General features: G+C 42.8%; 1 protein-coding gene across 1 annotated transcript in view; it reads left to right on the top strand.

Moving 5' to 3' along the window:
* Nucleotides 1–14,502, top strand: part of LOC138796897 (calcyphosin-like protein) — a 76,631-nt gene that overhangs the window by 12,734 nt on the left and 49,395 nt on the right. Inside the window, exon 2 of the mRNA XM_069976631.1 lies at nucleotides 10,286–10,429. Coding sequence (XP_069832732.1) covers nucleotides 10,286–10,429 — 144 coding nt within the window. The remainder of the gene's footprint in view (nucleotides 1–10,285; nucleotides 10,430–14,502) is intronic.

Below are 14,502 nucleotides of genomic sequence, written 5' to 3'. Positions count from 1 at the left end.
ATGTATGTTATGTCTGTGAATGGCCCCCTTCCCCGTGTTTCCCCCCACCCACGCTAGACCCGGAAGTGTGGTGCATTATACTCACCGCATGTCGTGTCGTCCACGGTCTCCGATCATCAGCAGTGACGTCTTCTTCGGGAGCTTGGCGGATCTTCCCAAGTGCCGGCCACCCTCTGCAGCGTCATCCGAAGCTCAGCCGCGATTGGCTGAGCATAACTGTGCTCAGCCAATCGCGGCTGAGCGGCTGATGACGCGGCCACGTCATCAGCTGCTCAGCCGCGATTGGCTGAGCACAGTTATGCTCAGCCAATCGCGGCTGAGCTTCGGATGACGCTGCAGAGGGCGGCCGGCACTCGGGAAGATCCGCCAAGCTCCCGAAGAAGACGTCACTGCTGACGATCGGAGACCGTGGTCGGCACGCGACAGGTAATGTATAGCGCACCACACTTCCGGGTACACGGGTGGGGGTGGTGGGACACGGGGAAGGGGGCCATTCACAGACATAACATACATTACAAAGTTGTATAACTTTGTAATGTGTGTTATTCTGTGAATAATTTTTTATCGCCGGACAACCCCTTTAAGGGAAATAGCCCTATATGTGCATTTCCCATAATTAATGTACATTAGAAATTTGTATAACTTTTCATAAGTAACAACATATCAAAAAATAATTTTGGCCGGACTTCTCCTTTAAAGCTAATTTGGATCTGATTGGGAATTCTTTGCACTTTTAAAAATGATACAGTAAAGATAAAAAATAAATATATTTCTTTTTCATCAGGGTATTTTAACCAAAGAAATGACTGTTGCTGATCTCTGGACAGGTTATTTACCCCTAGACTACAGCTTCTACACAGGGTGGGAGATTCAACCATATCTCATGACAGATCAGTCCTCTGTTGGCAGATACTCACTGACAGCTGAGTAAGCAGGAGGCCAGGCAGCATTGATTATTCATGAAGAAGAGGGAGGAGGCAGGAGTGGTTTAGGCATGCTAGAGTGCGGCACAAACAGTGAGGCACAACGCCTCTTTGACTCTTCATTACAGTAGGAGACCCCAGATTGTGCATCCACTCCACAGACAAATTACCCAAAGGTGCCATGCTCACAATGGGACTGCCAACTACAGCACACTTCCAGCGCCTCAGGTGGGTCCTGGGTGCTGATAGATTCCCTTTAAAGTTAATTCAATGCGGACCGGAACTTTGGGCCACAAAAATTACTGTAAAATGGTGTTGAAAGGGGAAGAGAGCTGCAAATGCAACCAAAATGCAGGTTAACAGGAAAATTCTAATTTATTAGAAATTTTACATTTTTATTGACACAAGCAGTTCCTAACTGTAAAACTATAACAAATGACTATTTCTACTGTTACTATTCCTTCTCCATCGTGTGTATCTGAGGAACCTAGTAATCCTTGATCCAAGACACCTAGAACATACTCATTGGAATCAGAGTGTGATTTTGGTCAGATTTTGTATTCAAGAGTTGTGCTATCTCTGGAAGAAAGTTTTTGTAGCGCTGGATAATCTTTTTAAGAAAAAGCATGCTTTCCCTGTTCATAACACACTTCAAACTCTCATTACAGACGAATGGGAAGTTCCTGAAAAGATAATAGAAAATACTGCCCACCTTCCTCGACTCGTGTGTGACCAGGTTTGCCAACCCGCAACACCAATTGCAAGTCCAATATTAAGGCGACTCTGTACCCACAATGTTCCCCCTCCTAACCGCTTGTACCTTCGGATAGCTGCTTTTAATCCAAGATCTATCCTGGGGTCCGTTCAGCAGGTGATGCAGTTATTGTCTTTAAAAAATACTTTTAAATTTGCAGCCCTGTGTCAAAATGGCTGTGGCCTAGATTGTCTGTGCCCAGGCTTGCACCGCCTCCCCAACCTCTTCACCATTAGGAATGCCTCTGTGCAGGTTTTTTTCTATTCATCACTTGTCTGAAAACTGCACAGGTGCCTTAACGTTTCAACACATGTGCAGTGTTCTTACAGGTGATGAATAGGAGTATACGTGCCTGGGGCATTCCTAATGATGAAAAGGGTGGGGAGGAGGGACGGAGAGGCAGTGCAAGTCTAATGCATAGATACTCTAGGCCACGCCAATTTGACAGTTTAAAAGTTGACCTGCTAAGCGGACCCCAGGACAGATTTTGGATTAAAATCGGCTATCCGAAGGTACAAGCGGTTTGTGGGGGGCAGATTGTGGGTACAGAGTCGCTTTAAAGCACACACAATGTATCTTTTTTTTCATGCGATTTATCTACAAAATGTAAATACAGTCTTCCAAAAAGACACTCAACCACTGTGCATTAATGTGAACGAGGAAGATACTTATTAGTCCATGACTCACTCATATGATCCTCATCGGATAGGTTTCTTGATGGAACGTCTACATTTGCTTGCTGTGCAACATTTCAAGATAGTCTCTCTTTTTCAAGCATAAAACTGTGCACTCCCACTACCACCACTAATACTCAGGAAGTCTCGCGAAATCACTACCCATACTAAAAACAAGCATAGAACAGGTATAATTAACCCCTTCCTGCATAAGGACGTGTGATCGCGGAGGGGAGATCCTTTCTTCTTACCGGGCCAAGGTTCAGCATCGGAATAATGCTGATCCCAGCTCAGTAATCCATAGATCTTGGCTTCAGCAGCCCAGAGTAATACAGCACTGATATACTCGATCAGTACTGCAGTAATAATAATAGTCCCCCAGGGGGGACTAAAAATTAAAGTCATGAAGACATTGTGAGTGTTATTCGCTCTGTATCTAGTTGGACCTATGATGACAGCAATTGGGAGAGAAGTTTATTATCTCCATACCCTATTTAATGGATTAGGTAAAAAAAGAAAAAGAAAGTTTAAATCACCCCCCTCTTTTCCCATTTTATGAATATAAATAAATAAACATATTTTGTATCACCCCATGCATAATTGCCTGAACTATTAAATTATCACATTCCTGAAGATGCATGGTAAATGGTGTAAGTGCAAAAACCCACTAAAGTGCAAAGTTGTGGATTTTTTGTCACATCAAATCCAGAAAAAGTGTAATAAAAAGTGATCAAAAAGTCACATATACGCAAGCAAGGTACCGACAGAAAGTACAGATCATAAACCAAAATATACAATCATGGTCATAAAGCAATTTTAAACACATTTAGTTAAAAAAAAAAAAAGAAAAAAAAAAGGTTTACATTTTTTAAAAGCAGTCATATAAAATAAAACAGGTTAACACATGTTACATATAAGGAAAAAAGAAAAAACGTGGAGAAGACTACAATGGTTGTAGATACTATGTCGACAATTTATACACAATTAAAACATAGGGTAAAAACATCAAAAGGTTTTTCAAAACATACAAAAATACAAAAATACAAAAACAGCAGCATAAAATGTCCCAAGATGGATAACTGTGATTGCGAGCTGATGTTTGCAAAAGCCAATTTTACTCACGCTATCCGGCCGGATAAGCAGCTATAGTTCAAGAGCCTAGTCCATACGAATGGAACAACCAGATGGTATAATCCTCGGCAGCTGATCTCCCGGACGTCGTGCCGTGGCCACAGCACGTGATGTCCGCTCGTGGTATAATTGGTTGTTCAAGACGCAGAAGTACTCCCAACAGAGTCGTATTGGAATCACAGTTAAAGTCGATTCAGTAGGTGTATGATGGGGGTAGTTGTCCACCCGACTGTACTGTACTTTAGCACAGTACAGTCGGGTGGACAACTACCCCCATCATACACCTACTGAATCGACTTTAACTGTGATTCCAATACGACTCTGTTGGGAGTACTTCTGCGTCTTGAACAACCAATTATACCACGAGCGGACATCACGTGCTGTGGCCACGGCACGACGTCCGGGAGATCAGCTGCCGAGGATTATACCATCTGGTTGTTCCATTCGTATGGACTAGGCTCTTGAACTATAGCTGCTTATCCGGCCGGATAGCGTGAGTAAAATTGGCTTTTGCAAACATCAGCTCGCAATCACAGTTATCCATCTTGGGACATTTTATGCTGCTGTTTTTGTATTTTTGTATGTTTTGAAAAACCTTTTGATGTTTTTACCCTATGTTTTAATTGTGTATAAATTGTCGACATAGTATCTACAACCATTGTAGTCTTCTCCACGTTTTTTCTTTTTTCCTTATTGTGGTTGTTGAAGTGCATTTGGTATACACTTTGGAGTGTGGACTCTGGTTGTAGGCGGTTTTAAGTGAGTGGGACGCTGTTTTTTCTTTTACATGTTACATATCATTGTAATCGTACTACAACTACAACTACTGAGCACTTGTATGCCCTGGAGATGGGTAGGAATTGAGCTTCTGCTGGTCCCTCCAGTTTAACCGCATAAATGCCATGGTCAGTGCTGACTGATGCATCTAAAGGATTGACAGGGTGAGCCTACTCCTCCTGTCTTCAATCGGTAACCCTTGCAGGGTACGATGGTCACCGCTGCAGTTGGAGACCAAATCTTGTTTGTAATCCAAATCATGCTTGTAATCCAAATCACTCTAAAACTAAAGCAGATTTTCCCATAAGAAATGACTGAAATGCAAACAATTGGTTCCATACCATAAAACTAATGATTTTTTATTCTGAACAACGTGTAGAACAGATTAAACAAACAATCAGCAACAGCTGAATATGTCATATTGTAAGTTACTGTACAGTATAGCAATCAGCATGTGGAGTATAATGTATAGTAAGTGCATAAACCTGAAAAAACAGCAGCAGTTTGTAGATACAGGATGGAACTGCAGATTGCCATAATGCTCAACAGGCTACAAAAGAGAAGCAGGGCTGTTGTCGGAGGTCTGTGTGGTCACATGACAGCAATGGGGAAGGGGTGTGTGTCCAGCATGGACCGATCAGGAACTGAGAATCACAGAGCTGTGCAGGACAGAAACTTTTCTATACAGCAGTGTAAATGGCTGAGTGTAAGTGCAGACACATTATAGCAGCACTGTGTATAGCTGAGTGTAAGTGCAGGCACATTATAGCAGCAGTGTGTATAGCTGAGTGCAGGCACATTATACCAAGAATGGAGATGGGAAACACAAGGGCTGACAGAAACTACAGGGAGCATGAAGGAATGAGCAGAGCAGATGTGGGCACATAAATGCAGCACTCTCTGTTTGGGGAGAGAGAGGTTACAGCCAGGGCCGTATTTGCCACTAGGCACCCGGGGTCCTGTGCCTAGGGCGGCGTCCTGCGGGGGGATGCACCCGTAGGGAACACTTTTTTTTTTTTTACCCCCTCCGCCGCCATAGACACCGGACCATGGGTGCCTAGTCCACGCCGGGGGGTATTGTTCGCAGGGGCCCGGGGTTGAGGTGAGCCTCCGGCACACATAGCCTGACAGAGGCTGGAAGCTCACAGCTGCAGCCTCACAATGTCTGCCCCCCAGCCTCTCCCCCTGCCCCCAGCCTCTCCCCCTGCCTCCCACCTCTCCCCCTGACCCCAGAACATCACTAATAGGGAATAGAACAAAAACATCTACCCCTACCCCTATTAGTGCTGTTCTGGGGTCACTTCCCTGTACTGAGCCCCTACCCCTATTAGTGCTGTTCTGGGGTCACTTCCCTGTACTGAGCCCCTACCCCTCTGCACACAATGATTTATTAAATCCACTCAGAAACTACAACTCCTGAGAGCTGTATAAATAGAGGGTATTCTAAGAGTTTTAGTTGGACTGAAAATGTTATTTCCAAGGGATTTGTAGATACAGATAAATCCAGGAAAGGAGCAGGTCAGTGTGTTGTGTCTCACTGGTTCTTTATTGGTGGGCCCCAAGGACCATTTCCTCTGGTGGGCCCCAGGTATCCCAGTCCGACACTGGACAGAAGTGGTCCCCGAACTAAGACGTCTCGGCCACCTTCCTTCCTCCATCACGTCTGTTTGATGAAAAGAGCGGGCAACAAGTAGAGCGGCACCCAAGTGCCAGGGTATATACCATGCATGTAACCTGCCAGTGCCAGGGGGGGGGGGGGGGGGCAGCATGCAAAGTGCCTAGGGCAGCATGAACTCTAAATACAGGCCTGGTTACAGCTATGGATAGGTTACCCCCACAGTCCTCTCCCGATGCAAGCCCCAGCCTGAAGTGGATCTGCTATTATTCGGAAGGTGAGGGAGACTTCTTGGGTCAGAGTACAGTGCTGTAGACCCTGCTACGCAGACCATACCCCTCCTCCACTCCTCCCTCCACCCAGTACTGGGAGCTCTTAAACCAAAGCAATGCTCTTAAACCAAGTTACAATTTTGAAAAACCGCGAGCTCTTCTTGCAAAACACTCTTAATCCAAAGTACCACTGTACTAATAATACTTTTGCAAGGGTAGTAAAGAGGAAAAAAACCTATATAAATTAGGTATCTTGTTTGTATGTTTAAGGACTAAATAAGGTTCAGGAGATAAGTGTTTTTACGAAAAAACTCAACTCAAGAACAAGAGGATGCAGTGAGAGGTTAGTTGGGGGAAACATCAGAAGCAACGTCAGAAAATATTACTTTACTATAAGAGTAGTAGATGATTGGAACAAACTTCTAGCAGATGTGGTTAGTAACTCTACAATAACAGAATTTAACGCGAATGTACCAGCAGTAAATTTACTTTAAGTTTTTCACATGGATAGAACGTCACCGGTTCTGCAGTCCTTTCTTTGAACCGTGGCCTGGTTCCCATGAAAGGCGTCATTCTATCCCCGGGCACCGGCCAGGGGCTCAAGTGCTGGAGGTGGGCTGTCCCACCCCTAGTGGTAGCAAACCCCCGCCCCTCTATATTGCAGCTCCATTGATTCTAATAGAGCCGCGTCATAGAGGGTCGGAGGTTTCCTCCCACTAGGGGCGGGCCGCCCCGAAATAGAACAGCGCAGTACGCCGGACCCGGGCCATGGTTTAAAAAAAGGACCGCAGCACTGTTACTGCTGGTAAATTCGCTTAAAACATGCCTGGGATAAACATATATTTATCCTAAGATAATAAGAAGGGAAATGCTCAAAGGCAGACTAGATGGACCCAGTAATCTTTTTATTGGGTATCTTGGTGTGTTCCGTATCTTGGTGTGTTCTGTATCTTCGTGTGCTTGGTATACACTTTGTGGGCGTTTTCTGCGCTGGACTTAAAAATGTCCCCGCAGCTACAACGGTACGGAGATTTATGTAGAGGCGGACTGCCTCTACATAAATTCCGTGTGCGCCAGTGCGCGTGGCAGGAAACCTGCTTATATTTACGGGATAAAAATGATGAATTAAGCGGAGCTCACTCCACACACCCTCCCCGCCCCCCTGGCGTACCTTTCGTAAATGGGCCCGATGCAAATAATTTATTCGCAAAGCGTTACCGACAAAAAATACGCCTTTTTGCGTTGATACATCCCCCTTTTGTGTATTTATGTGTTTCTTCCAGTGTGAAAGTGAGATATATTTTAATGAAGTGGAACCTTCTTCCATAGAGGGCAGGGTAATGAGTGATGACACCAGAGGATGCTGAATGTTACTAGGGATACAGGATATAATCAGCATCAGCTACTGATTGTGCAGCACTGTTCCCCAGCTCAGATATCAGACAGGTGTGCACTGTTTCCCAGCTCAGATTTTAGACGGGTGTGTTCTCAGAGACACATACAGTTACCGGTAAGAAAGTTACACTGCTCTCACTTTATATTGTAAGTGATGTGTATATATTGTATGCAATGTGTATATATTGTATGTCATGTTATATTGTAAGTGCTGTGTATATATTGTATGCAATGGGTAAATATTGTATGTAATGTTATATTGTAAGTGATGTGTATATATTGAATGCAATGTGTATATATTGTATGTAATATGTATATATTATATGTCATGTTATATTGCATGCAATGTGTTTGTATTGAATGTGATTTTATACTGAATGTGAAGTGTTTATATTGTATGTCATGTTATATTGTAAGTGATGTGTATATATTGTATGCAATGTGTATATATTGTATGTAATATGTATATATTATATGTCATGTTATATTGTATGCAATGTGTTTGTATTGAATGTGATGTGTTTATACTGAATGTGAAGTGTTTATATTGTATGTCATGTGTATATATTGTTACGAGGTGTCACTCAGGGCTGTTATTCTTGGGCTCCTCAGTAAAGGAGATTATTATTAGATTTTATAGTGATGTTATGTCACTTAGTCAGGTATGGAATATGCCGATGCAATATGCAAATAATCTTAGTGACAAATAATAGAAGCAGCTGTGCTGCTCACATAGATTGGCAGCAAGATTTCCTGCATTTAGATGCAAAGAGTTGCGAATCTGTATAGGTAAGTGTTGGGAAATCATCTACTTAAACAGACTTGCAGAGTATTCTTTTAAACATCCCTGTGGGTGCTTTATCAATGACCCAAATGGTGGTCACCCAGCTATCCCAGTAGTAGATATAGGACTACATTCACACTGTATTAGCAGTGCCCATTTACTATATGTACCAGGAAAGCTCCCGGTATGATACCTTTATCCATAGATATCAATTACCAGAAAAGGCCAAGAGTATACCTCTTTATCCTGATCCCTACAGGTATATACTATATTATATATGATGGGACTCCCCCTTTGTACTGATCCTTACAGGTATATACTATATTATATATGATGGGAATACCTTTTTAACTGATTTTATTTTCCATTCGTTTTATTTCTTTTGACTAGCAGTAAATAGCTGCATTCAGTTTGGAGGATGGAGAATGTTGTTGATAATGATAATTAAGTGGCAATAAATTATAATGGATGATGGTCGATTCTATTTATGCTGTTTGATCCCAACATTCCTAGATGCAAACAAATTATCAACAAGGGAAAAGAGCTTCACCCTGTGGGATCACTGCAATAGCAACAGAAACCAAGATACTGCAAGAAGCTGAGTCATTGCACTAACACACTTTCTGAATATTATAACAACAGAATTGCTGATGATTATATCATCCTCCTTTAGGGGGATTTCATACGCAAACACTTCAGTTTGTAATTAGTATTACTTTTTTAAACCCTTAAGTGAATTAAAAAAGAATATACATATAGGCTATGTTCACACACTGTATTTTTGCTCAGTATATTGGTCAGTATTTTGCAACCAAAACCAGGAGTGAATTGAAAACCCAGAAAGTCTATGTTCACACACTGTTGAATAGAAAATAATTGCTGTAATTTTAAAACAACAACCGTTATTTGCCATTAAATGGCGGCCATCCCCTCTATTTCAACAGTGTGAAAACACTGTGTTTTCTGCAACCTAGAGAGAAAGAAATGGCTGCAATTCTTTCGGCTCGCGGAATCAGCCGGCCCATAGAATGGTGTCTATGGAGCCGTTGGAAAGGCGTGCGTCCGTGAGCGCGTACAGAGTTTATCCGCGAGAATTCCTTAATGTCAACCCACCCTAAGGGCCGAGCTCGCAATCCCACATAGTGTGGGCCGGGCTTACAATCAGACATAGTGTGGGCCGGGCTTACAATCAGACATAGTGTGGGCCGGGCTTACAATCAGACACAATGATGGCTGAGCTTACAATCAGATGTAGTGATGGCCAAGCTTACAATCAGACATAGTGAGGGCCGAGCTCACAATTAGGTGAAGTGTTGGCAGAGCTTACAATCTGATGCAATGATGGCTGAGATTACAATCAGATGTAGTAATGGCTGAGCTTACAATTAGACATAGTGATGGCCAAGCTTACAATCAGACGCAGTGATGGCTGAGCTTAGAATCAGGTGTAGTGCAAATCTTCAGTGCAATACAGGTTAATACTTTTCAGCAGAAAGTGCGCCAGGTAACAATGTCTTTTCCCTTAATGAACAACACAGAATCTTTAGGTTTGGGTGCTTGGGTTGCAGATAGGAAGTGAAGAGGAATAGTTGAGCTGATTAGATTAGGAAGTGTAGTAGAGTTGAGTAGGCTAGGGGGCTGTCTTGGGGACCTTGCCTAAGTAGTGCTGGTGCTCATAAATATTAAGGGCTACTGAGCACACACACATAATGGAGAGGGCTAGGAGCCTTTGTTATTCAGGTGTTATCTCTGCTGCACAGAACAATGTAAGTGATCCATCAATGTAAGTGATCCAACATTGTAAGTGACCCAACATTCAACCCCTGTGATCCCCTATGCTGTGTATAAGGTGTAAGTGTCAGTAGAGGAAAAACCCCTTTAATATTTACATGGTCATTTGTACACATTCTGACATGTTAGAGGTTCACCAGTCCTATATGATATTGTGCTGTTTTCCTAGAATCATCATGGCTGCAATGTCACAACTAGAGCGAGATATGATGTCTAAAGTTCGGCGGCAGATTCCTCAGTGCCAGGACCCTGTAGAGAAGCTGCGGCTGCAGTGTCTAGCAAGAGGGGCATCAGGAATTAAAGGTCTTGGAAGGCAAGTTCACAAAAATGTAACTTTCATGGTAGAGAATGTCCCAGTGTAAGCGTTATATATAGTAATGACTATGTGTATGCATAACACAAGGGGGCCGTTTATGAAGACCTCTTCCCTGCCTTGCCGTTTTTCTGCTATTTCTTCAGTTTAGTGAAAATTAGTATTATATTACAGTATATGACTGCTATATGGCTTTAATAAGGTTATTTTATGGTTATTATACAGCTATGTTCCCACAACACGGGAGTCAAACTGCCAAAAAAGACTTTGTGGAAACATAGCATATAGGTGTGTTTTTCTGGTGTTTTATAGTCATATGAGTTGTATTCAAGAATTGAGGGGAAAACACCAGAAAAAATATTGACATGCATGGGGGGAGATTGATCAGCGACAAATGTTTGGTGTTTCCCCTCAGCTAACACTTGGCCATAGCGTTTTTGAGCCAAGAAAAGCCATGTCCCAATTTTAGCTTTTTTTTTTTTCACTCTCAAAGGGGTATTCCAACTCTTTGTTCTTGGCTTTGATTTCCAATAACATCCAGGCTAATCTCTTAGTGGTTCCTTACCATTTGGAGCTGCAGAAACCAGTCAAATTACCTTTGGAGCAGTCTTCTAGTTCTTCTCTATATCAGATGCCATTCATTAATCACCTGATGTGGACGGTCCTTATGCTGCCCCAAGATGTCAATGTTTTCCTTCCTGCAAGCCCGCCCACAGCCCACTTCAGCCCACCCACAGCCCTCTTCAGGCCGCCCACAGCCCTCTTCAGTCCATCATCACGCCATTAACTAACTTTTCTAGACTCAACCCGTAAAGCCATCTATAGACCAGTCTCTAATCACCCTTTTATCCCTAAACTCTTGGAACGCCTGGTCTATTCCTGCCTAACCTGCTATCTATTTTCTAACTCTCTTCTTGAACCCCTTCAGTCTGGCTTCCGTCCTCTCCATTCTACAGATACTGCCCTAACTAAAGTCTCCAATGATCTCCTCACTGCCAAATCTTAAAGCGACCACTCTATGCTAATCCTAATTTCTCAAAACTAAGAGAGGATGTTGGGGACGTAGACTGGGACAATGCCCTCAGAAATAAAAGTACACAATAGAAATGGGACATATTTAAAAGCATCCTGGGTAGATCTCGTGAACTACACATACCATAAGGGAATAAACGTTGTAGAAATGTAGGAGAAAACCAATGTGGTTAACGACAGCTGTTAAGGGTGAAATAAATTATAAGAAACAAGCATTCAGACTTCTAAAACAAGAAGGTAGTGGGGAAGCGTTGAAAAATTATGGGCAGAAGAATAAATTGTGTAAAAAAAAAATAAAAGAAGCAAAAATTGCAAAAGAAAGAAGGATTGCCACAGAAAGTAAAAATAATTCAAAAATGTTTTTCACCTATATTAATATTATAAGACTTAAAATTTAAAATGTTGGTCTCCTCAAAAAATAATCTGGGTGTAATGGTGGAGGGAATGTGGAAAAAGCCAATCTACCAAATACATTCTTCTCTACTGTATTCACAGAGGAGAATCCTGTAACAGACGACATGACCAGGGATAATGTAAATCCTCACCTGCCTAACACAACAAGAAGTGGGGAGAGGCCTTAAAAACATTAAAATCCATAAATCACCGGGCCCAGAAGGTATCCATCCTAAAGTTTTGCAAGAATTAAGTACTGTAATAGACAGACCCTTATTCTTAATATTTAAAGATTCTACAATGACAGGGATTGTTCCACATGACCGGGGCATAGCTTATGTGGTACCAATATTCAAGAAGGGTCAAAGAGTGATTTATGAGGGATCTGTCCTGTCCTGACTAATCTGATCAGCTTCTATAAGGAGGTCAGTTATATAATGAAGGCAATCTCCTCTTATTTACAGAGTGTCCCCCACAGCTGAGAGAAGCTGGAGCGGGGAGAGGCTCCTGCCTCTCTTTGCAACTCAGAGTGAGGATTACCATCTTTATAATGGGAATTCCTGCTCTTTTCAGTAAGTTGTGGTGGAAGATGAACCACTACTTATTGCTAGTTTTTACTCTCTGTGGGATGGGCACTCTGCACCTGACCCATGGAGTGTACAAACCAATTCATGAAATTTACGCGGTTCCCTTTGGTAATTTACAGCTCGGTTCTCGAACTGCTTGGTTCTGGAACAGCCTTCCAGAACCGATTAAGTTCAAGAACAGAGGTGCCACTGTAGTCCCCACAAATTGGTCCTGGCCTGGAAAGCACTCCTTCAGTAGGAACAACTCTTGGCTCTTTCTCTTTGGAAATACTGTGACCACGCACACCCAAACTAGCTTCACCCCACTATGTATATTGTACCTTAAAAGACAACTCTGGTGTTTTTTTTCTGGCAATTAAAACACATTACAAAGTTATAGAACTTTGTAATGTAGCAATACGTAAGGGTTCTTGGCACTGCTACAATGTAGCTTGTGGGACTACGCTTTGCAAGATGGAGACAGCTTTAGGCTATGTTCACACTACGTAAAAGTACGGCCGTTGTTGCCATCAGCACTTTTTGCGGAGCACAGCATAACCTTATCTGATATGGGATCCCGGCCGGAGCGTATACACATCGTATGCTCTCCGGCCGGGATCCCATATGGGGCCGCAAATAACTGACATGTCAGTTTTCTGCGGACGGAATTCAGTGAATTCTGGGCACAGAAAGACCTGTCAGTTCACACAGTGAAGCGAAACTCTGGTACCGGCCGTGATGATCTGGGCACAGACCGGCCGTTCTGTGACCCGGCCGGGGTCACGGAACGGCCGGTCTGATACGTTGTGTGAACATAGCCTTATACTGTATGGCTATATTAGCAGACCGTTAAGGTGCTCTGTTCATATTATCATCATAGTAGTCAATTTATGCAGATGCCCAGAGAAAGATGCACGACACTCACCACTCGATGAATTGGCCATTCATTTGTGTCACATATGGCACCGATAACAAATAACAGGGGACATGGTTACAGGGTAGCTCCACACACAACTGCGTGCTCCACAGCATACATGCCTGCTTCCTCCGGCCTATTGGAACATCATGATGTACACATTTACGGGTTATATACTCCAATCACAACACATTGTAACAAAATCACATACAAAAACAATTCTTAAAGTGACAGTTCACTTTGTGCCAGTGCATACAAAATTCATAAGAATGAATAACAAGTACTGAACATATAACTCATCATAAGAAGGCATTAAATTCAATATGGTCATTAAGCCCAAGTGGGCCGAGTGTATTAGTACGTAAAAATCCAACGGGACTTCTGTTGAAGCAGCATACGCTGCTGATCGCCTCCCCGTCTAGGCACATTCACGACCTCAAGTCCTGCAAAGCGTAAGACTCGGGGGTCACCGTTATGTGTTTGTCTTACATGGTCCATCAGCCATGTTTCTGTTTCTATAGACTTGCAATGTTCTCTGAATTTTATGTTTAAGTTGCGAATCATCTAGCCCACATAGTAATGTCCACACGGGCAGATTACCACATATACAACATACTTTGTTTTGCAAGTAATTCAATGTCTGACACAACAGTTTTTACCACCCAATCATAACCAACTAACACAGGCATTCTTGCTGCAAAAACGGCACTTGCCACATTTATAATTGCCTTTGAGAAGCATTGTTCTCATCCATTTGGACGACTGGCAGTAAACTTCAGTATTAGTTATTTGCTGCTACAGAAGTCAATGTTGGATCTGCATGTGCCAATGCATTAAAGGGGTACTCCGGGCAAATTACATAATTTAACACTGCACTTACAAAGGAAAGTTATATAACATTGCCATTTACACTCATTAGGACAGCTGTAATGTTACCTGTTTTTCAAAGAATCCAAGTCCCACAGGAAGTTCTGTAGTTCAGGAAGAAGGAAACACATCACATCTCAATGCTGTTCCACAGGTGCCATATTGAGACGTGATGTATTTCCTCTCTGTCACAGGGAAACCCGCCCCTCAACACATCCTTTGCCTGCCCTATTCCCCCTCTGCCCGCCCCACTCCTCCTCTGCCCGCCCCACTCCTCCTCTGCCCGCCCAGTTTTACAA

This window comes from Dendropsophus ebraccatus, chromosome 7 (genome assembly GCF_027789765.1).
Source record: "Dendropsophus ebraccatus isolate aDenEbr1 chromosome 7, aDenEbr1.pat, whole genome shotgun sequence".
NCBI classification, from domain to species: domain Eukaryota; kingdom Metazoa; phylum Chordata; class Amphibia; order Anura; family Hylidae; genus Dendropsophus; species Dendropsophus ebraccatus.
The sequence above is the reverse complement of the archived record's forward strand: the minus strand, read 5'-3'. Positions and strand labels throughout refer to the sequence as shown.